General features: G+C 36.2%; 2 protein-coding genes across 5 annotated transcripts; both read left to right on the top strand.

The window, feature by feature from the left end:
- Positions 1–2380: 2380 nt before the first annotated feature.
- LOC120488480 (cell adhesion molecule CEACAM8) lies at positions 2381–7493 on the top strand. 4 transcript variants are annotated; one of them, XM_039685219.2, is made up of 8 exons: positions 2381–2564; positions 2760–3083; positions 4729–5037; positions 5123–5377; positions 5624–5747; positions 6088–6128; positions 6287–6315; positions 6838–7493. In XM_039685219.2, the coding sequence occupies exons 1-8, from the start codon at positions 2513–2515 to the stop codon at positions 6970–6972; spliced, it is 1269 nt and encodes a 422-aa protein (XP_039541153.2). In that variant the 5' UTR covers positions 2381–2512; the 3' UTR covers positions 6973–7493. The 4 variants fall into 4 exon arrangements, with proteins under 4 accessions (XP_039541153.2, XP_039541152.2, XP_088973738.1 ...); XM_039685218.2 differs by having other exon boundaries at positions 6284–6315; XM_089117612.1 differs by having other exon boundaries at positions 2437–2564; positions 4762–5037.
- A 3946-nt stretch (positions 7494–11439) lies between these two features.
- LOC120494945 (cell adhesion molecule CEACAM6) lies at positions 11440–25611 on the top strand. Its single transcript, XM_089117611.1, has 9 exons — positions 11440–11547; positions 11630–11953; positions 20858–21133; positions 21245–21502; positions 21861–21981; positions 23981–24021; positions 24213–24241; positions 24717–24863; positions 25053–25611. The coding sequence occupies exons 1-9, from the start codon at positions 11496–11498 to the stop codon at positions 25077–25079; spliced, it is 1275 nt and encodes a 424-aa protein (XP_088973737.1). The 5' UTR covers positions 11440–11495; the 3' UTR covers positions 25080–25611.
- The last annotated feature ends 1678 nt before the right edge of the window (positions 25612–27289 follow it).

The raw sequence follows: 27289 nt of genomic DNA, 5'->3' as shown, positions 1-27289 counted from the left end.
TATAAAACCTGGGAACTATTCTCTGAAGGCGAAGCACTGCTACTTTGGCGGAGTGATAACCGCATCACCTGAGACACGCTGTGGTGAGGAGCGGAGAGTTCGCTCAGAGTTTGGGTAACAGAGTCAGCAATTATAAATAGCAAAACCGTAGTTTACAGTCATGGGTTTTCGCTCTATTGTAAATAGCTGCGACAGTAAACAGGGGAGGTAATACCACGTTTCACAGAATTCCAACTAAAAACGCTGACTGGATGAAAAAATGGCTAACTTACTTACTCTGGATATTGATCCAAACACACCTAAATAGATTATCAAGGGACATTATGTTTGCTCGGTACATTTCAATAAGGGCGATTATTTTGAAAAAAATGGAATTTGCCACACGGACCATAATGTGCTGAAGGATACGGCCATCCCATCTATAGCACAGGACAAGTGGATCACCTGCGGCAAAGGTAAGTGTTTTTAGATGACCTACTGTAACAGTGCCATTAGCCAGATCTAATGTAACGTTAGTGACACTATTATATGATTAGGGTATGAATATGTTTTTATCTTGATGCGGCGCGGACGCGCTTGGAAAAAAACGAGCGCGTTGAACTTGCACCCTGCGCGCCTAGTAGCCTAAATTTGAAATAACCATGGAAATAACGAACTTGAGCGTGCAAAAGGGTACGATAGGCTGTGAGTTCATTGTGCAAAAACAATTTGTGCTATTTCTTTCCCCTTATTCTATCCTATTAATGCAATTATACTGTATATTATATGCTGTTGAATACATTTGGTTCAGCTAATAAATTGCATTTAAAATATATTGATTCCTGTAATAATTATTTATTCATGTTCTGTGATATTTATAAATCTGGATGCGTTTTTGGTTGGAATTCAATGAAACATGGTACTTTACCTGGTCTCCCCTGTTTATTGTCACAGCTCATACAATAAAGCAAACACCCATGATAAACTATGCTTTTCTATCTAACATTAGTAATTGCTGACTCTTTACTCCAACACTGAGCGAACTCTCTGCTCCTCGTCACGGTGGGTGTCAGGTGATGGTTATCACTCTGCCCAAGTAGCAGTGCCTCGCCTTCAGAAAATATAGTATTTATACGGTTAAAAGATGTCTGTGTCTCACATGGCCTTGATATTTGTACAGTCTGTGACTATACAAACCACAACATGTAAATAGGAAAACGTTTGCATTATTTTGTCACTCATTTGGATTAGTATGAAAGCTGCAACCATTCACATCCAGTCTTTGTGCTAAGCTAGGCTAGCGGTGGGTGCGTCAAACAGACTTATAGCACGCACGGAGATGAAAAAGGTATGTATGGACTTATCTAACTCTGGGGCATAAGGTGAATAGGCTAAAGTCCCAAAAAGTCAGAGTGTTCCTTTAAAATATTGTTCCCTTATACTTACACGGAAGTACACTATAATTACAGAAACGTACACCGTAATTTCGGTGTACTTACACAGTTGTTTGCGGGTCGTAAAATAAAGTGTTACCAAAATATCTTCATTTGTGTTCCGAAGATGAACGAAGGTCTTACGGGGTTGGTGCAGCATGGGGGTGAGTAATTAATGACTTAATTTTCATTTTCGGGTGAACTAACCCTTTAAGAGCAAAATATAATCAACAATAACAAACATTTTCAGCATATCATATAATTCTATTTCTATAAAATTCTAAACAAAAACTAATCAGTGAATACAGTATTGACTTACCAAACACAGTGGTACAAGAAATGTATAAATGGCAACACTTTACAATACGAGTACACTAATATGCATTAATTATGAGTCAAGTAAAGTCATAATAATACATTTGCAAATCATTAGCTAATTATTAATTAAAGCAGACAACTGGAAGTTGTGTCCATAGTTTTGATTAATTGTGGTAATCGACACATTAATTTACACTATTAGTTAATATGTTATTAAGGAATTAAAACATGATGACATGTTTAATTAATAGTAATGCATGTATTAGGCTACTTAATCTATTAATCTTAAATAGACTCTTTATTAGTTGCTGATGCAGTAATAATTAATTAATGGTTTAGTTCTTCATGAGTTACTCACCCCCATGCTGATCATGATTATCTGTGCATTATTAAAATGTGAATTAATGTATTAGTGCACTCGTATTGTAAAGTGTTAGGCCCTACTGGATAAATACATATGTAAGTCCATCAGCTTTCATTTCTAAAGTGATGGGAACCTCATGTTAACACCACTCCATCTAAAAAAACAACAACCGTCAAACTGTTCAAAGACATAGGCTAAAGGGAAGTTAAAACAGTAAAATCTACTGCCCTGACCATTTTTATAGATAAAGACCTTTTAAAACAGCTGCAGAAATTTTATGCACAGGCATATTTCCTAGTAGCTGCATTTTTTTTCACTCGTGGAGAAAAAAAAATTCCGTGGTTTATCATTAACTGAAAACCAATGTAAATAGTTCAGATGATATGAGCTGCAGCTCTTGACGGATGAGAGCTCGATCATGATGGTTTATTATCGTTTATACTGGACGCTGTGGATGCTGTTTTGTTTTGGTGAGACTTTTTAGAAAATAAATTATGATGTGTGTTAAATTTCTGTGTAAAATAACCACTTAGTCAATGTTTGCCAATTACTGAAGCTGTTCTTTTTTGTTACCACTAGACTACTTTCACTTGGATTAGTGAAAGTAGTTAAGTAATTTAATTGCAAAATGTAAAAACATTTAAAATTAGATTTTTCTTTTTTAGGACAATATTTATGCCAAGTTCTGCAGTTTTCTGATCCGGCTAATGGAGAAGTGGGAAAAAGCGTGAAGCTCGCCCCTGATAACCCACCCTCCTCCACGTCCATTCGTAGAACTGAATGGTCTTTTACAACAAATATTATTATTACAGCAGAATCTGGAGTAACTACAATATACGATGCATATAAAGGCAGAGTCAAGTTTGACATCAACACTCAATCTCTGGAGCTGCAGAATCTGACACTGGGTGATTCTGGAAAATACAGACTCAGATTATTTACTAATGCTGGAGATATACTTACAGGAGAAACTTCACTTCAAGTGTTCGGTGAGTGTTTTGCTAAAACCTGGTTCAGTATTTATAAAAATAATATCCTCTAAATCGTTTACATTAAATTAACAGAAAACTACTGACAACCCGTCAACCCCTGCTGTCAGTATTTTATTGTTAATTTGCAGTTCTCTGTCTGTAATCTTTATTGGAATAATACCATGCAAGTGAACACATTTCATTTTGAGAAACTAAATTTGAACTATTTAAAATTTAAAACTAACAGTATTAATCCTGTGAAATTAATTAATTTGAGTCCACTATATAAAACAATTTTTAATCATTTCTAAAAACTTTTCATTTCTTCAGGCAAGCAGAATATACCATAGGCTATTATCCAGCCAAATGCAGATTTGTCATGTGACAGTTTATTATGCAAATGAGATTTGGTGAGGCATTATAAAATAAATTGATTCGATTTATTGATTTATTTTCAATATAACAATTTTAAATGTATTAAAATAACTACATTATGTATATTTAATTTTTTCTGAGCTGAAAATATTATTAATTCAAAAACAATTTTATTAAAATCTTTCAATCGCTAGGGTGTCCTCTGAGGTTGTATTTATATAATTTTAAGACCTGCCAAGGACCAGATGATTTTTAAGTCCTGATACGCGCACAACCATAACATTCAGAAGGGTGTCCTTTCTTTTTCACTTTACTGTAAAACAATTGTGACATCAAAATTGAATGTCTAATGATAAAAATGTATGTTTTAAATGTAACATTGTCCCAAAGTATTGGTCAAAGTTCAAGAATAATTTATGCAATTTTATATTATTTATTTAAAGAATTAATAGAGCAGTGTCATGTATGTGCTTATTGTTCAACTGGTCGAGTTTGATATTGGATTTAGAAAGTAATTAGTAATAATTAATGCAATATTTTTTAGAGAGAGAGTAATTAGTACAGTAAACTAACTACACTGATAATTAGTAATTGGTTGCTAGTAATTCATTACTTTTTTACAGTAATTTACCCAACACTGCCCTTAACATAAAACTAAACTGCAAATTGTCTTGGAAAGGTTTTACCAATATAATAAACTTTTACAATTTTTTATGCTATGTCCCAGGCCCTGACATTTCAGTATTTTCTATGAAAATTCATTAAACATAAATGTATGCATAACAAAATGAGGCCATGTAAATACACACTGAAGTAAACCATCTCGATATTTAATGGGAATTGATTTACATTTAACACAAATTGCTGCTTTCCTTCAGTTAGTGTCAAAACAAACTGGTTTATCTCTAATAAATGTGCGTTTATCAATGTGGTGCGATTATTCAAATATAAATAAACATATCTATGACTTCTGTACAGCCCTAGACATGCAGATTTGAGATATAGGGCCTCCCTGGCCCCTGAAGTCAGAGACCCCTGATGGCCCCATTGGCCTTGTCCATAATATAGCCTATTTACCCGAAAATTATTTTAAAAAAAGCTATACTTTGCTAGCCAGTTGTTAAAAAAGAGCTACAATTGTTGTTACATTCATCAGACTTGTACTCACATCTTTGTGGTTGTTGTAGTCTTAATTTTAGCAACTTTCTGCCATGAGAAAATGACAAGCTTTTTTGCTGTTATTACAAAAGATTTGGGCCCTAAATGTGAAAGACTATTTTAGATCCAGTGTGTGGATTTGTTCTTTCTCTCGTTTACACAGAAAAAGTATCTAATGTCAGGCTTATTGGTCCAAAAGAATTATTAATAGAGGGCGACTCATCTGCTAACATCACCTCTATGGGAACTGGCAACATCACCTCTGTGGAGTGGATTAAAGATAACAGTCCTCTGTCTCCTAGCAACCGCATCATCTTCTCATCTGATAACAGATCAGTGTCCATCAGTCCAGTGCAGAAATCAGACAATGGGGAATATCAGTGTACTTATAGAAATCCTGTCAGCTCTGAAACGGCAAAACTCCCTCTAATCATCAACTGTGAGTGTTAAACATTTAAACATCAAGATGATTTAAGATCAAACCTGATAAAGTAGACATACTTCAGTGCTTGTGTTTGTTCTAGATGGACCAGAAGATGTTTCTATAAACGGTCTGGATGTGGTGGATTTAGGGGTCAGTGTGTCTCTGTCTTGCTCTGCAAATTCTACACCTTTAGCCTCATTCAGCTGGAGGTTTAATGGAACAGACACCAATGTGACCACAGACACTTTCACCATAGCTGAGACTGACTTCACACACAGTGGAGATTACGAATGCACTGCCTCGAATAATGTCACAAAGAGAAGCAACTCACAAAGTCATGCTTTACTAGTTAAAAGTAAGTGTTATAACTAACTCTAAATGTTTTTTCAACTTTTGGTAACCAGTATTTTGACCTTAATTTAATTTGTTTATGGAGCTTTCTGTTGTCATCGTTTTGTATGTACGTCTCTTTTGCTCGTAATTGCCTTGTGTTGTCTTATTATTATTATTTTTTACACTGTGTATTTAAAGCGTATTGCAATTATTATTGTGTGCAGTATATGTCTTTAGTTCTCTGTTGTTTATTGTAACTTTTCTATAGTCGGTGGTGGTGGTGGAGGAGGGGGACTGACAGCAGGAGCGATAGTTGGGATTGTCATTGGAGTTTTATTGGCAGTTTCAGGCATTTGTGGTCTGATTGTCTATTTAACAAAAACTAAGAAAATGTGAGTAATATGGCGCATCCTGGTTTAATTTGTAATCACAGCCTCAATTTGACATATTATATACATTGTAACCATTAATAATGAGTGTACAAATCCCATCTTGTATCAGCTTCCAACAGGTCTAGATCCACATTTAACCTTTTAAAATCTCCATGATTAAAAAATATCATTCTCATGAAATATCAAACTCAAGAGTGTATGAATTATCCGATTACAGTAAATTTCCCTAACATTATTATTATTTTTATTTATTTTTTTTGCTGTATTTTAAATTAAAAAATGTTTGTGAGAGAGAAAAGTGGTAAAGATTTTAAAGAATTTATTTGTCTTAACTCTACAGCCCAATGTTAAACAAAGAACAAAAAGGAAAATCAAGTGGAGGTATGTTTCTTCGTAATACTGACATGAGTATGGTTTAATTGAAACAGCGCTGATCCTGATCATCCCATAACAGATTTCAGATGATCTATTCATATTACAGATGATTCAGAACACATTTCTCTCAGTATCAAACTTATTGAATGTTTTTCTTTTAGCAGCAGCTCCAGCACAAAGCAGACAAGAGCCTGTGAGTGACTTTCAGTTTTTTCTTCTCATCACAGCCATTCTTTTCATTTTAAAACTGTAAATCTGGTGTGAAATTCACATATTACAAATTGTAAATGTGACATGTTACAAACACTTACAGTTTAGGTGTTTTTCGCAATGAGACCAGGCTGGTTTTTCAATAGTAGTAATGATATTCAGGTGTTGTGCCTATTCTGTCTCTGGAGTCTTTTGACTCATAGAGGTAATTAAAGAGTTTATGGCTTTTATAGCAGGAACGATGTGTGTATTTTTACTGTCACCTCAAGTGGACTTTAATCTTTCACATATTAGGCTACTGCACAAAAACATGCCAATGATTGCAATTAAACTATAGATGTTAACAAAAATTCAATTATGATAGCATTATCACTGATTTATAGTGGACTTTCTGTTTCATGATTTAAATGTCAACTAAAAAAAATTACCTCAAGAGACATCATCATGTGTCTGATGTTAACTTTTTATCAATTAACTTAAATAGTTAACAATTAACTTTTTGTAGGAACCAAGTTATGAAGAAATCATTGATATCCAGAAGACAAGAAGAGATGGAGCAGTTCCTGTGAAGAGGAGTGAATCTACTGTGTATGAGAATTTCAGTTATGAAGAAAATGAGTATGAAAATGTAAAGCATTGAGTTTCAAAAACAGGCTAAGGGCTCCTTCACCTCAGACAAGGTTAATAATTTAAGTCCTATTGTACAGCATAATATAGAAATAAAGACTGAAACATTTCTTTCTTTCTTTCAAAATGCAGGTCTACATTAAATCTATGAAAACACACAGAATCTTTCTTTACATAGTCCTACATGTTTCCCATCTTGTTTGTTTATTTATAATTACTCTGGCTGATCACATTCACTGAACAGTTTATCAGAAATCATCAGACACATCCGCATTCTTTCTTTCTTGGACTGGGAAAATACAAGAACTGTGATAGTGGGTGATTAAAAACAGTGGTTTCATTGTTGAGTATTCACCTTTAGACCCGAGCACAAAGTCATACAGGGGAAAGACATGAGGAAGTGACATGGTCATAAATAAGGGGTTTGGCTAAATAAATGTATTGTTCATTATCTTTTTCAAAGAATCCAATATACATACTGTCCTGTTATTTTCATTTTCTTTGCTCAAAATAAAGAGTTTGTCTTGTTCATTACACCTTCTGGTTATGGTTTTCAGCTCTTGAATATTTATAAGGCCACATACAGTACTGTATATATGTTTTCTTCTTGTTGCAAATGCACTGACGTGCATATGATATGATAAGAGTTGATCAAGGCAGATAAAGAGTGTTAAACTTTAACTAGTTGTTTTTTTTTTCCATGAGGATGAGTGATTTTCATCACGGATGAATTCTGAATAAACTGCAGGAACCAAAAACTGCCAAATGTCAACTTTTACCACTTCTTTTACACTTTTATGTGTGTGTTTAAAACAATTTAATGCAGTTGTTGAGGTGATATAAATAAGTACCACTTGCATGAAGTTTTCCACTTCAAATATAATATAAGGCTAATATAATATACAAGATTAAAGTCGTAATATTTTGAGAATAAATGTAAAATTACAAGAATAAATTCATAGCATGATAATGATATCAATATGAAAATAAAATTGAGAATAAAGTCAAAAGGATGTGGTGTACCAGAAATGTCTCGGTTATGTATGGTATCCCTTACGGAGGGAACGGAGACATCTTGTCGGAGAAGTTTCCAACAAATTGGGATCATGCACGCTAGGGAGACCAATTGCCTTCGAGTGAATTAAAACGACCCAATGAATATTGGCATGCAGGACTTGCATTCCGTGCCCTGCCTGCCATTGCGGGTATAAAGCGGAAGTGAGTGCACACTCATGTTTTATGCTGAGGAGCCAGACAGTGTCCAGTCCTCTGCGAAGGTACAGCAAGCATGGCGACAGTACAAGACGTAGTTTCCGAACGAAAGGGATCGTCTCGGTTACGTATGGTATCCTTTGTTCCCTGAGGAGGGAACGGAGACGTCTCGTCCCGTCACCATGCTTGCTGCACCTTCGGGAAGGACTGGACAACGAAATAGGACTTTCCTATTGGGAATGCTGCAGAGCCCCTGCCCACCCGAAGGGAGGCATTGGAGATAGACATGTGTCGGTAATGCGATAAATTGCGGTAATGAATATGCACGATATTGTTATCGCGGGCACTTTACAATACCGTGAAAAAATAGTAGATTCGAATTTAGACTTTTAGAATGCGCATTGGCTTATTTTCCATCAACCGCTTAAACACTGCATACAGTGGGACAAAAAGTATTTAGTCAGTCACTGATTGTGCAAGTTCTCCTACTTTTCATCTTTCAACTATGAGAGACAAAATGAGAAAACAATATCCAGGAAATCACATTGTAGGATTTTGTAAGAATTTATTTGTAAATTATGGTGGGAAATAAGTATTTGTTCAATAACAAACCAGCAAGATTTCTGGCTGTCACAGACCTGTAACTTCTTAAAGAAGCTCTTCTGTCCTCCACTCATTACCTGTATTATTGGCACCTGTTTCAACCCGTTATCTGTATAAAAGATGCCTGTCCACAGCCTCAAACAGTCACACTCCAAACTCAACCATGGCCAAGACCAAAGAGCTGTCGAAGGACACCAGGAAGAAAATTGTAGACCTGCACCAGGCTGGGAAGAGTGAATCTACAATAGGCAAGCAGCTTGGTGTGAAAAAATCAACTGTGGGAGCAATTGTAAGAAAATGGAAAACATACAAGACCCCTGATAATCTCCCTCGATCTGGGTCTCCACGCAAGATCTCATCCCGTGGGGTCTAAAGGATCATGAGAACGGTGAGCAAAAATCCCAGAACTACACGGAGGGACCTGATGAATGACTTGCAGAGAGCTGGGACCAAAGTAACAAAGGCTACCATAAGTAACACACTACACAGAGAGGAACTCAAATCCTGCAGTGCCAGGCGTGTCCCCCTGCTTAAGCCAGTACATGTCCAGGCCCATCTGAAGTTTGCCAGAGAGCAAATGGATGATCCAGAAGGGGATTGGGTGAATATCATGTGGTCAGATGAAGCCAGAACTTTTTGGTAAAAACTCAACTCGTCGTGTTTGGAGGAATGCAGAGTTGCATCCCAAGAACACCATACCTACAGTGAAGCATGGGGGAAGAAACATTATGCTTTGGGGCTGCTTTTCTGCAAAGGGGACAGGAAAACTGATCCGTATTGAGGGAAGAATGAACAGGGCCATGTATTGTGAGATTTTAAGCCAAAACCTCCTTCCATCAGTGAGAGCCTTGAAGAAGAAACGTGGCTGGATCTTCCAGTATGACAATGATCCCAAACACACCGCCCGGCCAGCGAAGGAGTGGCTCCGTAAAAAGCATTTCAAGGTTTTGGAGTGCCTAGCCAGTCTCCAGACCTCAACCCCATAGAAAATTTGTGGAGGGAGCTGAAAGTCTGTGTTGCAGCCCCGAAACATCACTGCTGTAGAGGAGATCTGCATGGAGGAATGGGAAAAAATGACAGCTACAGTGTGTGCAAACCTGGTGAAGACTTACAGGAAACGTTTGACCTCTGTCATTGCCAACAAAGTTTATGTTACAAAGTATCGAGTTGAACTTTTGTTATTGACAAAATACTTATATTCCAACAAATTTACAAATAAATTCTTTAAAAATCCTCCAATGTGATTTCCTGGATTGTTTTTTTCTCTCATATTTAGTGTACCTATGATGAACATTACAGACCTCATTCATCATTCTAAGTCGGAGAACTTGCACAATCAGTGGCTGACTAAATAATGTGTGGCCCCAATGTAATAATGGGGAAGGCTCTTGAACGGTGGAAAGAACTCAAAGAATTGAACATTTTTAAATCAGACGCCAAGGTTGCATTGTTTCTACTGGACAGGTGAGAAGCTTCAAGTACTGACTGTTTTTGTATGTGAACTGTGTGTGAAAATGTAATTCTTTAAAAAATATGAGTGAAGCTCGACTAAACTTGAATAGCTCTAGCGAATATCAGGTTGTAGGGATTTAGTGTGTGAGTTGCGTCAACTATAGTTCCCATGGGTAACAAGTGTTGGCTTCTCATCAAGAAAAGTCTCTGAAAATGAAGCAAAGCATTCCATCCACATTGGCCTACATGGGAAATTAACATTTAGGAGTAAATGTAGTTTAGTGATTACTGATTTTTCAATATTGCCTGTAATGACCTTTTAGATTGTTTCAATTAGCCAAAAACAAATACATGTGTTTTTTGTGTGCTCTACACTACAAAACTTCAAGAAGGTAAGTTGACCTGAATCACTTAAGTAATTGTAAATATCAGGTTTGGGTTTTTATATAATCATTATTTGGTAGCCAATATCCCAAATGTGCCATGTTTTAATACTAAATACCTGATGAAATGAAAACATCAATTTTAATCATCATTACTTCACCATATTCTAAAGTTCTGTATTTTGTAGTTCCACCAAGTTCACCAGAGCCTGACACAGATTGCTGGGGATGGACAAACATACGTACCGGGAAGGAAAACTCAGATTTCCAGTTGCAAAACCAACCAAATCCACTGGTATATTTTCACATAAGGAACGTAATGTTTAAATGTAGATTACTGTCTTGATCAAAGCAGACAAAAGGCACACTGTTTTGGATATAAATATAGTTATCAAAACAAATTTTAGATTAGATTTTAGATTAGATTGTGAACATTATCTGTACTACTTTCTGAGGAGGGAGTGTTTTATCAGCTTGTTTTGGTAGTCTGTCCTGATAATAGTGAGCTTAGGCCCTCTTTAACCTTGGAGGAAATGAAGCCAGCGCAAGTTCTATCAGGAAGACTCAATCGTACACGTCATGTACTATTACATTCTCACTTATCCAATCATATCCTAATAGCAAGTATAAAAAGGTGGTACTAACACATGTCAACAACAACAACTCAACCTGTAAGAAATCAAAAGGACATAAGCTCTCGTTCATTCAACTTTCGACCTATAACCCATTGGAGAGATAATATCCATGATCAAATAGACATGACTGTGTTAATCCAACGCCAGGTGGCGCAGTGAGTATTCTGCACTGCCGTTTATCATTAACTGAAAACTGATTTCAATAGTTCAGATGATATGAGCTGCAGCTCCTGCCAGATGAGAGCTCAATCATGATGGTTTCTCATCGTTTATACTGGAAGTTGTGGATGTTTTGTTGTTTTGGTGAGACTTTTTAGAATTTAAAATGATGTTTAATGCTATTTTAGCAATTAATTTTGCAACTAACACAATCTTATATTAATAGGACAACATTTAGGTCAAGTTCTGCAGTTGTCTGCTCCGGCTAATGGAGAAGTGGGAAAAAGCGTGAAGCTCGCCCCTGATGACCCACCCTCCTCCACGTCCATTCGTAGAATCGAATGGTCTTTTACAGCAAAACTTATTATTACAGCAGAATCTGGAGTAACTACAATATACGATGCATATAAAGGCAGAGTCGAGTTTGACATTAACACTCAATCTCTGGAGCTGCAGAATCTGACACTGGGTGATTCTGGAAAATACGGACTCAGATTATTTACTAATGCTGGAGATATACTTTCAGGAGAAACTTCACTACAAGTGTTCGGTGAGTGTTTTGCTAAAACTTGGTTCAGCGTTTGATCATAAATTATGTATAGGGCAAAAATATTAAAATAATGAGGTGTTTAATAGTCTAATATGTGAAAGATTTAAAAACAAAAATTAATTGACACAGTAAACCAATGTTTTAATGCCATTAGAACAATGGCTAACAGTGTAACAGGTAACATTACAAATAAGGGTTTTAAAACAGTAATTATTTCAGATATGCAACTGCCTGCTTTTATTCGCAATGAATTGCTGTTAGGCTGGTCCCACCATATTATGTCTATGGGTCCCACACTTGAAGAGCCCGCTTGAAGGCCTAAGGGTGGGTGCAGGGGCGTAGCAATCATTTCAAAAGTGAGGGGGACAAAATGTCAAGCATTATACCTTTTTTTTACAATTGCATACTGCATTTATATTGAATGGAAACACTTTACAATAAGGTTTCATTAGTTAACTATCTATCTATCTATCTATCTATCTATCTATCTATCTATCTATCTATCTATCTATTTTACTTAACCAAAACTGTCTCTCATATTGAAAACATTCAAACTTCATGCTTTTAAAACTTCTTCAAACTTTCTGGTTAGGCTTTTTAAAGAAACCCTAGGCTCCCTGTTTCTTGATCAATCTTGACAACACAGAAGAAGAAAAAAAACATTAAATTAGTGCAATAATATTATTGAACCCTATAAATTAAGACCGAACATTAATGCATACAATTGCATACTGCATTTATATTGAATGGTAACACTTTACAATAAGGTTTCATTAGTTAACTATCTATCTATCTATCTATCTATCTATCTATCTATCTATCTATCTATCTATCTATCTGTCTATCTGTCTATCTGTCTGTCTGTCTGTCTACCTGTCTGTCTGTCTGTCTATCTGTTTTACTTAACCAAAACTGTCATTCATATTGAAAACATTCAAACTTCATGCTTTTAAAACTTCTTCAAACTTTCTGGTTAGGCTTTTTAAAGAAAACTTAACATTTGTCTACAAACTTTTTTAATCTACTTGTAAAGTGTTACCTTATTATATGGTAAACATCATGTACACATGTTACAAGTCAAGTGCAACGCTGCATGATTCAAGAAAATAAGTTGGATAATGGCAGAAAATTAGGCAAAGTTATTCATCAATGACAATGAGCAACCAAATTCGGATACCACATTACAACTTACAGTTCTTGACTTTTTGCGAAAAAGTGTGAAGTGTTTTGGCGTTTGGCGTGTTTTGGCGTTCATTTCGACCTTCGACGATGGATTCAGTGCGGGTGCGAGCACGGGCGTGTGGTGATGCACGAGCGCGAGTCACTGATTACCATGGCAACGTGAAAGTCACGTGTAGATACAGTAGATAGACGATCTTTTCTCTTTGAATTTTACATCTGTATCTATAAATACACATTACCTTGCGAAAACCTCAACATGTCGTGAACACTTCCCCTATGAAAAAAAAGTGCGGGGGACAAATTTACATTTTATAAAATGTGGGGGGGACACGTCCCCCGCGTCCCCCGCGTAATCTACGCCCTTGGATGGGTGCCGAGGAACAGGTGTTACGGATCAACTAGGAAACATGTCAACTGGGAACGCGCGCGTGCACGCAGACAGTTTTACCTGGATTTCCAGCAGATGTTAACAGCGACAGATTCGTGCCCTATTTTTCACCGATAAAAGGGTCATTCCTGGTATGCGGTGACATTTTGGCTTCATAAGTGTTGGAAAAAAAAGGACATGATTTTCATGTTTTTAGCATTCTAAAATATTGACATGTTTAACTATAAGGAATACATATTGGTCAAGCTCAGGGACTCTGAAAATAATAATTATGGTTAGATTGTTCAGACATGTCCATGAAAATATTCCACCCTGTTAGGGATATATACATAGTTATCACAACATGTTAATAATGTAAATGTTAAACAATAATGAGCTTTTCTTGGATAGTATATGTCCCTTATGCCATCTTAGATTTTTTTCTTCTTGAAACAAGCAAAACAATTTTTGATGAAGAGATTATTAAAAACTGGTACTTTTTGTGCCCATCTTTGCAAATAGGATGGTAAATAACAATAAAAATTGGCTCAAAACATATACACTCACCGGCCACTTTATTAGGTACCCCATGCTAGTAACGGGTTGGACCCCCTTTTGCCTTCAGAACTGCCTCAATTCTTCGTGGCATAGATTCCAGCATTCCTCATGGAGTTTGGTCCATATTGACATGATGGCATCACACAGTTGCCGCAGATTTGTCGGCTGCACATCCATGATGCGAATCTCCCGTTCCACCACATCCCAAAGATGCTCTATTGGATTGAGATCTGGTGACTGTGGAGGCCATTTGAGTACAGCGAACTCATTGTCATGTTCAAGAAACCAGTCTGAGATGATTCCAGCTTTATGACATGGCGCATTATCCTGCTGAAAGTAGCCATCAGAAGTTGGGTACATTGTGGTCATAAAGGGATGGACATGGTCAGCAACTATACTCAGGTAGGCTGTGGCATTGCAACGATGCTCAATTGGTACCAAGGGGCCCAAAGAGTGCCAAGAAAATATTCCCCACACCATGACACCACCACCACCAGCCTGAACCGTTGATACCGTTGACCGTTTATTTCATGTTGTAGACGCCAAATTCTGACCCTACCATCCGAATGTCGCAGCAGAAATCGAGACTCATCAGACCAGGCAACGTTTTTCCAATCTTCTATTGTCCAATTTCGATGAGCTTGTGCAAATTGTAGCCTCAGTTTCCTGTTCTTAGCTAAAAGGAGTGGCACCCGGTGTGGTCTTCTGCTGCTGTAGCCCATCTGCCTCAAAGTTCGACGTACTGTGCGTTCAGAGATGCTCTTCTGCCCACCTTGGTTGTAACGGGTGGTTATTTGAGTCACTGTTGCCCTTCTATCAGCTCGAACCAGTCTGGCCATTCTCCTCTGACCTCTGGCATCAACAAGGCATTTCCGCCCACAGAACTGCCGCTCACTGGATGTTTTTTCTTTTTCGGACCATTCTCTGTAAACCCTAGAGATGGTTGTGCGTGAAAATCCCAGTAGATTAGCAGTTTCTGAAATACTCAGACCAGCCCTTCTGGCACCAACAATCATGCCACGTTCAAAGTCACTCAAATCACCTTTCTTCCCCATACTGATGCTCGGTTTGAACTGCAGGAGATTGTCTTGACCATGTCTACATGCCTAAATGCACTGAGTTGCCGCCATGTGATTGGCTGCTTAGAAATTAAGTGTTAACGAGCAGTTGGACAGGTGTACCTAATAAAGTGGCCGGTGAGTGTATATGCTGTTAGTGCTTCTCACCTCACAAAATAAGACAAAAGAATGCCAAAAATGTAATGTTGCTGTCAAATTATTATTTAAAATGACTTGTCTAACAGGGTGGAAAGGAGCATAACAGGGTGGAACGGAGTATAACAGGGTGGAACACAGGGTTAACAGGTTCAGTGGATGAGCCTTTTGTCATTGTCCTGCATGGTTTGCCATTGATAATGTTTGGAACTGCATCTACTGTATAACGTATTGTTTCAAAAAACAATAAAAAAAAAAAATCCAAATTCCCTTTGGAGGAGGGACACAAAAAATATCTATGTGGTTCCTCATCATAATCGATCATGGGGGCAAAACAAAACAATTCTCTCTTCAGATGGCTAGAGAAATATTTACAAATTAGAGAAGACAGACATAATAAATTATTATATTTTTATTTATTTATATTTGATTAAAAGATGATATAATTCATTTGAATTAACTAGATAAACAAACAAATACAAAATTCATCAGAAGGAACAGTAATGGACAGTGATGCCCTTTGTGGTGTTTTGGCTACATCAACTTACTAGATTAACAAACAAAATAAAAATAAAAGCAAAAAGGCAGGGGAAAAGAACTTTAAACTCTAATGGAAAGAACCATCTCAGCATAGGATGGCATACTATAAATAACCTTTATATAACAATCTTTGATACTGAGGAAATATAGATAGATAGATAGATAGATAGATAGATAGATAGATAGATAGATAGATAGATAGATAGATAGATAGATAGATAGATAGATAGATAGATAGATAGATAGATAGATAGATAGATAGAAATTTTTTTGATAGGACAAACAGACTTCATAACAAAGCCGGGGGTGGAACTTTAAGGGTGGGACAAGCAGGATAACATCTCAAAAAATAAAATAAAAATTAGGAGTGAGAGTTAAAGCTTACCTCAGTTTGTACAGTTGAATTCCAGCAGGTAAAAGAAATTAAATCACTTCCTGAAAATGGACTCAATGAAATTGCAGTCGGATTTGGAAGGCAAAAAAGTACATACTAACAGGGTGGAAGATGACTTCAGGGACGCAGTAATTTAAGAAAATTTTAAGAAAAAGACCTATGATTTATGATTCACATGATTTATATGTATGTTTAGATGGAATTTAGCCTAGTCTATAACATAATTAAAAAATATTTTGAGGTTTTTGTCATTTAATGGTTTATATTTTTTGCAGAAGTTGATTACTGTGCACTGAGGACATGATATAATTTAATGCATACATCAATTAAAATGGTGTAAAATACAAAATAGTATTTTTAATGTCTATTATCTCTGTTTAAATTGTAAAGAATACTTGAATCTACCATTTAAGCCATTTATTATAAAAATGTGACTCATTTTAGAGAAAATATGAGTATATAAATCATTGGGACAGGAAAAGTCACCGCATACCAGGAATGACCCAAAAACGAATATTTCACCAGTTGTATACACGGTATGCAAATAAAGCGCTTTGTTTTTGCAGTGTATGATATTCCTTTGCATTTTCAAAGAAGTTTAACATACTTTAGTGTCAAGCTCAGAAACCACGCCCATGTTAACAAGGGTCATTCGCTTTCATTGGATGAACAGAATTGTCAGTGCACTTGTGTTGTCATGAGTTCTAATCACAAATTACAACAGATGTAGATTAAGTTAAAGTAGGCTACCTAAAAGAAACATAAATTGCAAAGTCATTTACATTTTTTCAACAAGTTGCATTTTTTGATCTGCATATATAGCCTAATTTTATAATGGATCAATTATTTTTTATCTTATCAGCTTACTCTGATGATATTTAGATCTCTTTTTTGAACAACCAGCTCTGACGCGTCCGTATTATCCGATATCATGAAGTTAATCTTAATCTTAATCTCATTAATTTAATGTAACATTTTCAAAAGATTCATAAATAAAAAATAATTTCTGTTTTTTTTTTCAGAACAATTCTGTATTTACTACTGCATATTTGTATAAGCATATAATCATTTGATCAACCAAGTGATCAAACCATTGAATTCATTCATGTAGCTCAAACAATGGAGTGCTTGCAACATCAGAGTCATGGGTTCAATTCCCAGGCAAAGCAAGAACTTATGAGACTTTCAAATGTGTACCTTGAAATTCAATATAAGTTGCTCAAACATTGTACATTATGCTCAGTAGCATAAACTTGAATGTTGTGTAGCCTATCTAATGTCTTGTATTGGGCATTTAGAGAACACTTTGTCTTTAGTGATTAAAGTCCTGTGAAAAACACAAGAGTGTATTACTGAAACAAGCAGAACATACGATATTGTGATGATGACTTATTACAAATATATAGGCCTGATATTCTATATCTAATTTTCACCTACATCACTAACCTCTTAATCATTTGTCACCTCACATGAATAGCATGACCCTCTCTAAAACAATAGGAAATGCTTTAATTGTTTACTTATTTGCTGACATCTTTAACAAAAGAAATATTACAGAATGGTCTATGAGTTTTATAAATAAAATATAATGTGTTTGGGCAACTTTTTATGTAATATAAATTATGCCAGTGCTCTTCATTTGACTGGTACCATGAAATTCATTAAAGGATTAGTTCACGTTCGAACAATTTCTTGCTGATAATTTACTCACTCAGGAATGTTTTCCTCAAAAATCTTAATTTCTTTTCGACTGAAGAAAGACATAGACATCATGGATGACATGGGGGTGAGTAAATTATCAGCAAAAACATTTTTTGAAAGTTAACTAATCCTTGAACATATTCTCTTTACTTGTTATTAATCCCATCATGTGCATTCATTGTTGTCATCTGCTATTTTTCAGGAACAGATTAAAAAAAAGGTCTATAGCTAAATTAGTCATTATTGTTACTGCATGGTGTCATTGTTGTTAGGCCATAGACTACCACAACAAATTGATGCAATTAAAGTTACACAAATCAAAAACTTTGTAGGATAACCATTATTTGGCAGCTGCTCAACAAAGGAACACACAGAAGAGATGTGAAAATTTCTCAGTGAAGGTGGTTGTGTGTTAAATTGCTCTTACTATAATACAACTGTGACATTTATTTTCTAATATATAATGTAATGATTACATTAGATGGAGAGCAGGTATTAAGGCCAAACTGGCCAATGGGTAAGAAAAATGTATACACATTGCAAAACAAGTAACTGTTCTTCATTAGCATATAACTATTCTAACTTATTCTATAGTTTGTTCATCCTTCCTTAGATTGAAAGTTCAGAAGGTGAAACGGTGTGGTCAGACCTTCACAGATGGCAAAAAACAGCTGTCCTGCATGCATGCACAATTGCCTATTTTTTTCTTTCTTTTGTTGCTTTCGTCTGTTATAATGAATATGTTTGTTGAACATTCCGCTATATAAATGCTATGGGTAAATAACTGGATCCATAAGCTATGGCTTATCCATTTTCACCACTCTTTATGAACATTTATGGAGTGTACTGTATGCTTTATGTTTGAACTCATTCCTCAGCAACATTAAAATTCATAAATAAATAAATGCTTGAGATGTCCCTTTAACCACAGCAGTATTGCTGCTCAATTTAAATTAAGCCACAAATTGGCATCATAACAATAATCTGCCAATACACACGCACTGCAAATACACAATGTCAATAGTATAATGTATTTAATACAGTTGTCATCAGATACAAATTTTATTGAAATGAATGTAAAAAAAATAATGGGGCGTGGTCTGTGTGTCGCGAAATTAAAGCACTTTAAAACTTCCCTTAAAGGCGTCTGAAACATACAGCGGAGCAGCGCAGAGTAAACAACAGAGACAAAATATGATGCAAACATTTAACAATAAAATGGAAAGCTTTGAAAATCTGCTCAGTGAAAAAATAGCTGTGACGAATCTGTCACCGTTTAACATCTGCTGGAAATCCAGGTAAAACTGTCTGCGTGCACGCGCGCGTCCCCATGATCCCGAGTTGATCCGTAACACCGGGGGTGGCGAAAACCGATTCAAGGCTTCTCGCAAACGACTTTGTCTAAAAAAAAATCCTCAATTGTGTGGTGTCATTACGATTATTTAACTGGTTGCTTCGAAGCCTGGACGATCCCAAATTCTCCTAATTTGTTTTTCTTCTTAGGTCACGTTTTATCTGATCTCGCAAGTCTCCGTGATGTTTACTACAATCACGGTTGTGGTCTCGCGGTCCGGACGAATCTTGTGTGTGCATTCGGAGGATAATGCTCAAAATCAGTTGAAACTACCTTTTGTTTGTGGACTGTGGTCTCCCAAAGTTTTAAAAATGGTTACGATTTGAAAATCACCTGTGTCCCAGGCTTAAGACAGTAAAATCAGACATGCAGAATGGGTGCTCCCAATAATGTGCTCTGGTCCCACTTAATAATGTCTTTAATGACTAACATTTAAGCTAATCATTTGACACAATCCACTCAGTCTGTACATTAATGTTTTTACTTTGTACACAGGCTATATTTATTAAAATACCTGCATGTGTTTATTTATACTATACCGACCACTCCCCGACACCTTAATACCCCAAAATTTTGTCAGTAATTACTCACCCTGGTGTTTCAACCCAGTAAGACATTTGTTCATCTTCGGAACACAAATAAAAATATTTTTGATTAAATCTAAAGGCTGTCTCACTTCTTCATATGCTGCTTCAGTCTCTTTTCATCTCTCCTTCAAATATGTTTTTTTTGAGTTATTTTCACACAAGAAGTATTCCTGCAGCTTGATAAACTTAAGGTTGAGTCTTTATAGACTCTTGGACTATTTTAACAATGTATTTACTAACTTTTCTGGGCCGGCAGAATGCAATTACCTAGCAGCCTATGAAGGAGTGAGACAGCTCTTAGATTTCATCAAAAATATCTTAATTTGTGTCCTGAAGATGAACGACAGTTTTATGGGGTTGCAACTACATGATGCTAAGTAATTACTGACAAAAGTTTAATTTTTGGGTGAACTATCCCTTTAACCTGCCCTTAAACCTCACCAAACCTGTTCCTAACTTTATCTATATCCCACCCCAATAGCAGCAAAAATATTTTGCAATACAACATGAACACATGAATTCTAACAGTATGAATTCTAAATACAAAGTAGTACAATATTTGAGATGTGAAAAACTTAATGACAAAGGAAAAACACCCAAAAATTAACATTCATCATAGGTTAATATAAACAAACATTTAAAGACTAAACACCTGTTAACATTAGTAAACTATTAAAGGGTGTACTTTTGTATATAGTTGGTGCTGCCATATCACGGTTATTTGCAGTCATAAACAAAAACTATTCAGACTGCATAACAATACTAGGTAGGAGTGCACTTTTAACTGTAAATTGTAATAATAATAATAATTTTCAAAGATTCTACATGCAAAGATGTCGGTGTAGTGAATGGGATGGAAACATTATTCATGTTTGTTATGCAACTGACTAATATTTATAGGAACCAGTAATGTATGGAAATATGAACAACGCAAAAGCACAAACTCTTTTGCTATTTTTACAAATGTCTATTATAGTATATTTGTTCTTTCTCTCTCATTTACACAGAAAAAGTATCTAATGTCAGGCTTATTGGTCCAAAAGAATTATTAATAGAGGGCGACTCATCTGCTAACATCACCTCTGAGGGAACTGGCAACATCACCTCTGTGGAGTGGATTAAAGATAACAGTCCTCTGTCTCCTAGCAACCGCATCATCTTCTCACCTGATAACACATCAGTGTCCATCAGTCCAGTGCAGAAATCAGACAATGGGGAATATCAGTGTACTTATAGAAATCCTGTCAGCTCTGAAACGGCAAAACTCCCTCTAATCATCAACTGTGAGTGTTAAACATTTAAACATCAAGATGATTTAAGATCAAACCTGATAAAATATACATACTTCAGTACTGTGTGTTCCTCTAACAGTGAGTCTCTTGTGTTTGTTCTAGATGGACCAGAAAATGTTTCTATTAACGGTCTGAATGTGGTGGATTTAGGGGTCCGTGTGTCTCTGTCTTGCTCTGCAAATTCTACACCTTTTGCCTCGTTCAGCTGGAGGTTTAATGGAACAGACACCAATGTGACCACAGACACTTTCACCATAGCTGACACTAACTTCACACACAGTGGAGATTACGAATGCACTGCCTCGAATAATGTCACAAAGAGAAGCTTAACCTCAAAAAGACATGCTTTACTAGTTAAAGGTAAAAACCTAAAACTAACCAAAAAATGTTTTGTTGCATTTTGAGAACCAATGCTTTGATCTTAATTTACCTATTAAGGCATGTTATATATTTTTGTAAATGTTTAAAAAATAATAATAGGTACTTTTATGAAATTTTGTATTGCTTTAAGTTTCTAAGGATACAATTATCTGCATAGGAATCTGCTACATAAAATAAATAAAATGCACCCATTAGAAAGACATTAGACAATGCATTTCATATACCTTCATAAGGCATGCTTAATTTTTAGTTTAGTTTTTTAATCACAATCTTGGTACAGGTGTATTACAGTAAGTATTGTGTGCAGTACATGATCTGTTGTTTATCTTTATCTTAGTAGGTGGTGGTGGAGGAGGGGGACTAACAACAGGAGCGATAGTTGGGATTGTCATTGGAGTATTAGTGGTTGTTGCAGGCATTTTTGGTCTTATTGTCTATTTAACAAAAACCAAGAAAATGTGAGTAAAACAATCTGTTTCTGAATTATGTGCAATAACATTGACTTTCCCTAAAATATGTCATTATCTATGTAGGTCTGGTTGTATATGGGTGCTAGTAGGTGCTAAGCACCCTCAATTAAACGTAAGAGAGCACCCTTAGTTAAAGGGGTGGTAAAGAATGATTTCTCTTTTCCAACTTTAGTTAGTGTGAAATGTTGCTGTTTGAGCATAAACAACATTATCAAAGTTACAATGCTCAAAGTTTAAAGCAAAGGAAGATATTTACTTTTTAAAAAAGCACTACAACAAAAGGCTGGAAGGGACTACACGACATTCCTCCCCAACGCATTCTCACCCCAAGGCGTCACCTTTGACCATGCTTCAATATTTGACGTTTTAGGTGCCCTTTAGCGTCACTTACATGACGCGATCCTACAGTTAGAGGACGCGGTTAGGTTTAGGTGTGGGGTGGGGGTAGGGTACACGCGATCCTAGGGCGTCGTATAACTGACGCTAAAGGGCGCCTAAAGCGTCAGATATTGAAGCATGTCCAAATGCTTCCCAAGGCGTCAGTTAAGTGACGCCTTGGGGGTGAGAATGGGCTGTCCTCCCAGGTTAGTGACATCACCAACTCTAAAATGTACATGAACTCCACCCCAGGAACACAGTCCATGTTGAGAAGATGAAAAGTTGTTGTATAAGAGTACATTTGTGAGTCAGCTCAAACTTTAACATCCATCTTTTCACATGCAAAAGAAAGTCACTCTGTGTGCATCTCACAACAGTTCCTATACGAGTGATATATCGATTACCATGACAGTATTTCCTAATTGAAGATAGTTAACTTCACATCAGCAACATAAATTCATCAACTAACCATTCTACATGTTGCCACTTCTTCCTGAGGCTCTCTGTCTTTGACTGACTCTGTTTTAACATTAAAGGGAGAACAGTTTCTGACATTTTAGTGTGTCTGCACAGAGCCTGGCTAGCGCTTCCCAGCCCGTCTTGCTGGCTCATCCATACCATCAGACTCAGATATGCAATTAAGTTCGCCCAGCATCCCCTGCCTTTACCAGGCAGAGATTGCAGTGGTACTGGCGAAGGACGCAATTGAGCCCTCCACCCAATATGAAGACTGACTTTTTTAGCCCGTACTTCATTGTACCCCATAAAGGTGGTGGATTACGACCTATCTTGGACCTGCGTGTCCTGAACTGGTCCCTTCACAAGCTGCCGTTCAAGATGCTTATGCAGAAATGCATTTTCAAGTGTATCCGTCCCCAAGATTGGTTTGCAGCAATCGACACAGACAGTTTCTTCGCTCTGTGTTCAAGGGACGGGCATATCAGCACAAAGTCTTACCCTTCGGGGCGGATTGGCCCTGTCGCCCTGTCTTTTCAAAAAGTCGCGGAGGTGGCCATTGCTCCCATGTGCAAGCATTGTGTTCATATCCTCATCTACCTTGGCTCCTGGGGCATATGGCATCTGCAGTCGCGGTAACACCACTCGGATTGCTTCATAATGAGGCCGCTCCAACTCTGGCTCCACGGTCGAGTCGAGCCGAGATAGTTGAGGCAGAGCGGCTTGTGCCGGTGGGTAGCATGAATCGTCAGAACACCGGATCCAAGTGATCCACGCACTGTCACCAAACTCTTAGCTTGTCGTCGGGCCCTTCGTTCCCACGGGTAGGTGTTTCCCTAGAACAAGTGTCCAGACATTCTATGATCTCCACGGATGCCTCTGCCACCGGCTGGGAGGCCATGTACAATGGGCATGCAGCTTCAGATCTGCCAGATCAACTGCCTTGAGTTGTTAGCAGTAAATCTTGCACTGGGCCGCTTCAAAACGCTGCAGAAGCACCCTCAGTGATTTAATTCTGAATCCGGGCCTGTATTTATCTGATAATTAAAGAATTTCAGTATAAGAACTGTAATAAGCTGCTTATTTGTGAGGCAAAAATGTAGTAAAAATAAACAACTTCTTGTAACAAAATATGTTTGTCTTTACACTACAGACCAAATCTAACCCTTCACAAAAATGGACGGGCAAGTGGAGGTAGGTTTATTTATTCATAATTTCAACACAAGTTCTGATTGAAGCAACACTACTGACTTCACCAATTATAGCCATATTGACGATGATACTGTCCATCCCAAAACAGATTTCAGATGATCTATTCATCTTACAGATGATTCACAACATTTCTCTCAGTATGAAACTTATTGAATGTTTCTTTCTTTAAACAGCACCTGCAGCACAAAGCAGACAAGAGCCTGTGAGTGACTTTCAAATTTAGTTTTCTCCTCATCACAGCCATTTTTACATTTTATTCGTTGTATACCTGATTTAAAAATTTAAATCTGAGGTGAAATGGCACATTACAAACACTTAAAGGTGTGTTTTTTAGTGGTGTAGTAACTGATATTCAGTTGTTCTGCCTCTTCTGTCTCTTGACTCTTTTATCTCATATAGGTAATTAAAGAGTGTATGGCTTTTATAGCAGGAAGGATGAGTGTATTTTAAAAGTCAGTTCAAAAGAACTTTAAGCTTTTAGAAATGACCGCTGTGAACTTTAGTTATTGGCTTATATTCAGTAATTTTGATTATCATGATCATTTTCACTGTTTAAAAGTGACACTTGTTTTTCAGCATTTACAAATCAGCAATTTTTTCCACATTTGTTTCACCTAAATTGACACCATCATTGTGTATGACTTTGTAATTTAACAAAAATAATTGACTATTTGTAGGAATTGAACTATGCAGACATAAGCCATTTTCAGAAGGCTGGTGGAGAGAGAGTGATTCTGGGGAGTAGTAGTGAGCCTAGTACAGAGTATGCAGAAGTAAATCCTGGAGCCAAGTCAAAGGCTCCTCCACCTCCCTATGGAAGTCAGGTGAGTAGTTTCAAATAATAAATGTAGCCCATCCCGCTGTAGAACACCATATGTGTACTTTAGCTGCAATATAACTGCAATGCATCATAAAATAAGTGCCATTTATTCTGTCCTGCAGCCATGCAGTAAAACAATATGGTCATTTGTTTGCTTTCTTTTATCATATGCTTGTGCAACGTCTCCCTTCAGGTATCAAACCCTCCTCTGCGCAGGTGAGGAAGTGAAGACACTGAAATCTACTGCACTGAGTCTTCCAAATATTGCACATTTACCACACTGTTTTGTTTCTTGAATTTAGCTTTATTTTGCTGATCGTTGTTGTGTAATTTAAATATACAATTTTTATGATAGTTTTGAATGCAAGTTGACCTGTCAGGCTGTGTAATTGTTCTATTTTAATAATAATGATAGGAGAGAGAGGGGAGGGGAGGGTGGTAACACTTTTTGCTTCAACATCTGTTGTTCAGGGCTATTCATCTTAAATTTTGAAACAATGTTCCCAAACATATCTGATATGAATTGATATTGTTTTCGAAATGTACAACTTGTTATGAAATCTCTCTATTGTGAAAAATAATGTCACATACAAAATTACATTACAACATACTATCTACAGGAGTGAATTGTAACAGGATACGTGGGGTGCAACGTTATAGAGAAAGCATGTATATCTGTTTAAATTTTGCACACTCATGTATTTATTTTTATTCAATTGAACTGAAATAAATGACTGAACACATAAAACATGGCCTTTCGTCGTTGTCAAATATCAGCTTATACAATGTCCTATTTTGTTACAACCCTTTCCAGCTCAGAGATGACAGTTCCAGTCAAACAAGAAGCTGTGGATTCAGATGAAAAAGGGTCCGTCTATTAACATACATAAACCTTGTCGCAAATTAAATTATAACTTGTGACTCACACTTGATAATGTTCCAGATCATTCAAACGGAAACTGCGAGAAATTTTCATAACAGAGGACTGTGTTCTGCTTATGTAGATTATTACTCTTATGTAAAAATTACTCTTATGTAAAAAGTTAAAATTACATGCATGTGCACTGACTTGACATTTGTTTCTTCCTCTTCTTTTCCCCCTTGAGAAATATGTAAAATCATTTCCTTTCTTGCCTGTAACTCTGAACCGCATTGATATGACATAACTCTTTATTTCTAAATTCATCTATTCACATTGTTCCTCTAAATGTTGTATACATATTGGCTAATCTTTAGCTAACACTCCTAACAGTTTCTCGGAAACCATCAGATACATCCTCATTCTTTCTATCTTGCACTGGGAAAATAAAAGATCTGTGATAGTGGGTTATTCAAACAGAGGCTTCGAAACTAAATTCACCTTTAGACCTGAACACAATGTCACACAGGGAAAAGAAATGAGGAGGAATTTTATTCTTGTCATAAACAGTATGAGCTTTGGTAAAATATATATATATATATATATATATATATATATATATATATATATATATATATATATATATATATATATATATATATATATATAGCTGGTATTTCTATGGCAGTTTTATTTTCTGATTGCTTAACTTGTTCATCATCTTTACCAAAGAATGTGCTATAACTAATGTTTGTTATTTATAATTTATGTAAACTTCAATGACATTTGACAGTGGAAGTTAATTTGCTTTAAATAAAGAGTTTATTTCTTGCTCATTCTACCTTTTGTTTATGTTTTTCAGTATATTCCTAAGGTCACATACTTTATTTCCCCCTCATGGTGTGATAACAACCACAACTGATATGATTTATTAAGGCAGATGTAACAAGTTAAACTTTAACTTTGATTGTGTGTTTTATGTTGACGAGTGACCTAAAAAGTATCTTGGATGAATTCTGAACAATATAGAAGGTATATATTGTATGCCTTATTCATGCATAATGCTATTTCAGTAATAAACTAAAGTTAAAACTTTTTTTACATGAGTCTTGTTCTCATGTCATACTCAAAAAGAAATGGCAAAATAAATTACGAAGGTAATTTCACATTAATATATTAACATTTTGTGAAAGTTCCTCTAATTCTTTAATATCAGTTAAAATTACATGCATGTGCACTGACTTGACATTTGTTTCTTCCTCTTCTTTTCCCCCTTGAGAAATATGTAAAATCATTTCCTTTCTTGCCTGTAACTCTGAACCGCATTGATATGACATAACTCTTTATTTCTAAATTCATTTACAGATTTTAAATGTGTAACTTTTCTTGATACGAAACATACAGTAAATACAGAAGAACAACTCTGTAGTCAAAAAGTGTGTGGTTATTAACCAACTCTGTGGTTATACCATGTTCCTGTAAAACAAACTGTCTTTGATAGTTTTACAGCATGCTTGATAATAATCATTAGTCATTATAATATAACAGTCCCCATGAAATGTGGACGATGG

The sequence above is a fragment of the Pimephales promelas genome, chromosome 12, assembly GCF_988280905.1.
Source record: "Pimephales promelas chromosome 12, fPimPro1.hap1.1, whole genome shotgun sequence".
Classification (NCBI taxonomy): Eukaryota; Metazoa; Chordata; class Actinopteri; order Cypriniformes; family Leuciscidae; genus Pimephales; species Pimephales promelas.
The sequence above is the reverse complement of the archived record's forward strand: the minus strand, read 5'-3'. Positions and strand labels throughout refer to the sequence as shown.

What these genes read in the sequence shown, in the direction of transcription:
- LOC120488480 (XM_039685218.2), top strand. Translation starts at nt 2,513, where the DNA reads ATGATGGTTTATTATCGTTTATACTGGACGCTGTGGATGCTGTTTTGT. An exon ending in GTGGATGCTGTTTTGTTTTG is followed by an intron (nt 2,565 to 2,759) that starts GTGAGACTTTTT and finishes TTTCTTTTTTAG; the next exon opens with GACAATATTTATGCCAAGTT. An exon ending in ACTCCCTCTAATCATCAACT is followed by an intron (nt 5,038 to 5,122) that starts GTGAGTGTTAAA and finishes TGTTTGTTCTAG; the next exon opens with ATGGACCAGAAGATGTTTCT.
- LOC120494945 (XM_089117611.1), top strand. Translation starts at nt 11,496, where the DNA reads ATGATGGTTTCTCATCGTTTATACTGGAAGTTGTGGATGTTTTGTTGT. An exon ending in AACTTCACTACAAGTGTTCG is followed by an intron (nt 11,954 to 20,857) that starts GTGAGTGTTTTG and finishes TCATTTACACAG; the next exon opens with AAAAAGTATCTAATGTCAGG. An exon ending in CACAAAGCAGACAAGAGCCT is followed by an intron (nt 24,242 to 24,716) that starts GTGAGTGACTTT and finishes GACTATTTGTAG; the next exon opens with GAATTGAACTATGCAGACAT.